Below are 2476 nucleotides of genomic sequence, written 5' to 3' on the forward strand. Positions count from 1 at the left end.
AAATAATAGTAGTGACTAATAATAATAGTGTGATATATATATATAAATAAAATAGTATGACATAATATGTAGTACACAACTATCACGATGATTGTCTCATGTAGTTACATACAATTAATTAAGGAATCTACATGAAATCATTGAGAATATCTACTAACAATTATTAACATCTAAAATTTATAACAAAATCCAAATCATCATTCATATTTCTCTTTTTTATAAGTTTTAAAAAATCTAAATTAAAATATTTCTCAATCAATTTTCAATGTAAGTTTTTGTACAAAATGAAATTCATTGATATAATTTTAAAAAAAAGTAGAAATCTTGATAAAAATTCATTTTTATTCTATGATATCAAATGGAAATTAATAGTCTATTTAATCCAGTTAATCATGAAATTTTCTAAGAATGCAAAGTTGATAGGAAGGGTGTATAAAAGAAATAATGATAAACAATATATATATTTTAGTTATATATACTTATTAAAATTAATAGTTATATATTTTTACATAAGAAAACATAAAAACAAAAGAAAAAGATATTAACATTTAGTTGATGCAGGGGGCATTAAGGCCTAAAACATTTTTTAAGTGTTTCTTTACAACATCGAGATGAACACCGTGACTCTTGGCTTTCGACAAAAAGTTATTGAAATTCTTGCTAGCGCAAAGTTTGTTGAGAAGTGATTGAGCAGTGGGCGATTTCAATTTGTTGATAAATTCAGCGAACACGGCGGAGTTCTTTAATCTGTCCTGGTATAGATTCTTAAGCTTGTCCAAAGGTATCAAAGCTTCTACTTCATCGAGAAAACCACGGATTCCAGATGTTTTGGCACGGGAGAATGGTGGTGTGAGCTTCGACAAATGTAAATATTCATTGACTTCATTGACTAAATAGTATGCATCAAGACCGGCACGTTGTTCATAATTCAGTATATCAATGAATTCAGGAAAACCTTCTATCTCAGCAACTAAAAGTTTAAATTCTGATGATTGAAGGTATTTGAGCAATTCTTGGAATTCAGCATCTTCTTTTTTGTAAACGCTGATGATTGCGTTAATTTTCTCTAAGGGAATAAGATCAATGAATTTTTGCAATTCATTAGCAAGGGCACCACTTCCAATGCTTGGGACTTTGTAGGCCTCCAAAGGATTAGATACAGCCAAGGCGACCAAAATTACCAAAGCGAATTTCATCTGTGAATATAGATAATGATAATATTAAAATATTTAAAAAATCGAAGGGTTTTTAAATTTCATATTTCTTTAATTTGAAATTTTGTTAATTTTTTTATTAATTTATAAAATATTTTAAATATAGATAAATTTAAGTTTTCGAATGTATTAAGTCAATACTGAATATAAACGATGTTAAGATAAAAAATATAGAAATTCATAAATTCACATCTAAAATATCTTAAATAAATAAAGTTAGCTTTCTAAATATTGAATATTAATACTGAATTATTCCATGTGAACAATGATTAAGATTTTTAAAAATATGGAAATTTAAAAATATTTTTAATATTAATTATATTCAAGTTAATCTAAGTTAATTTTTAAAATCAAATATTAATGTAAATAATAATAAATTATAATTTATTTTATCATTTATAGATGGTATAATATATGGAATCTGTACAATATTTGTAAGATTTCCTTGAAAAGTAATTTAAAATAAATGATAATTGTTAATTGTTCTACTCACCATATTGCCAATGTTTGCTTTGAATACAAAATAATTGAATAGACTACAAGATCACTATGATATCATATTACCAATCGATTCATTTATATAAATCCCAATATGAATTTTTTTAATCAAGTTAAGCATTTTATCACTTTATTATCATTAATTTAATGTAATAGATATTATATCATAGATATAATATCAATTAAAAAAATAAAGAAATAAATATAGAAAATATCAGTAAAGGAAAAAAAAATTTATATTTTTAGTATGTATATAATAATATATATTTAATATACATTTTTATTTTAATATGCATATTTTTTATTTTCTTTTTTAGAAATAAAAACTTATAAAATTCTTCTAAAAATTATTATATCTTATTTACATTTTAATTTATAAATAATATAATAATTAAATAATAATTTTTATAATTAATTGATATTATATTTCAGTAATCTTCTTTTGATGGATTAAAATTTTATTTCTATTAAAAAAAGATTATAAATAAATGAAATATGTTATATGATGAAATATATATTAGGCTCAATAAAAAATGTAAAATTACATAAAAAATAAATGTAATCTTAAATCTAAGAAAAAAAATAATGTAAATTATAAAATATAATTATAGATAAAGTAAATATAAAAAGAAATGCCTATAAAATCGTTCATAAAAGTTCGTTATTAAATAATTTATCTATGTTTTAACTTTTTATATTAATATTTGCAGATATGTATTATTTTTTTTTTTGACAGTATAATAATATATATTGTTTCATTATTA

At 21.4% G+C, this 2476-nt stretch overlaps 1 protein-coding gene across 1 annotated transcript; it reads right to left on the minus strand.

Annotated features, from left to right (window-relative positions):
* Positions 1–459: 459 nt before the first annotated feature.
* LOC107999827 (uncharacterized) lies at positions 460–1825 on the minus strand. The gene is made up of 2 exons (XM_017059854.3): positions 1708–1825; positions 460–1196 (listed from the first exon to the last, which is right to left on the minus strand). The coding sequence occupies exons 1-2, from the start codon at positions 1708–1710 to the stop codon at positions 549–551; spliced, it is 651 nt and encodes a 216-aa protein (XP_016915343.1). The 5' UTR covers positions 1711–1825; the 3' UTR covers positions 460–548.
* Between the last annotated feature and the right edge of the window lie 651 nt (positions 1826–2476).

Source organism: Apis cerana, linkage group LG1 (assembly GCF_029169275.1).
Source record: "Apis cerana isolate GH-2021 linkage group LG1, AcerK_1.0, whole genome shotgun sequence".
Classification (NCBI taxonomy): Eukaryota; Metazoa; Arthropoda; class Insecta; order Hymenoptera; family Apidae; genus Apis; species Apis cerana.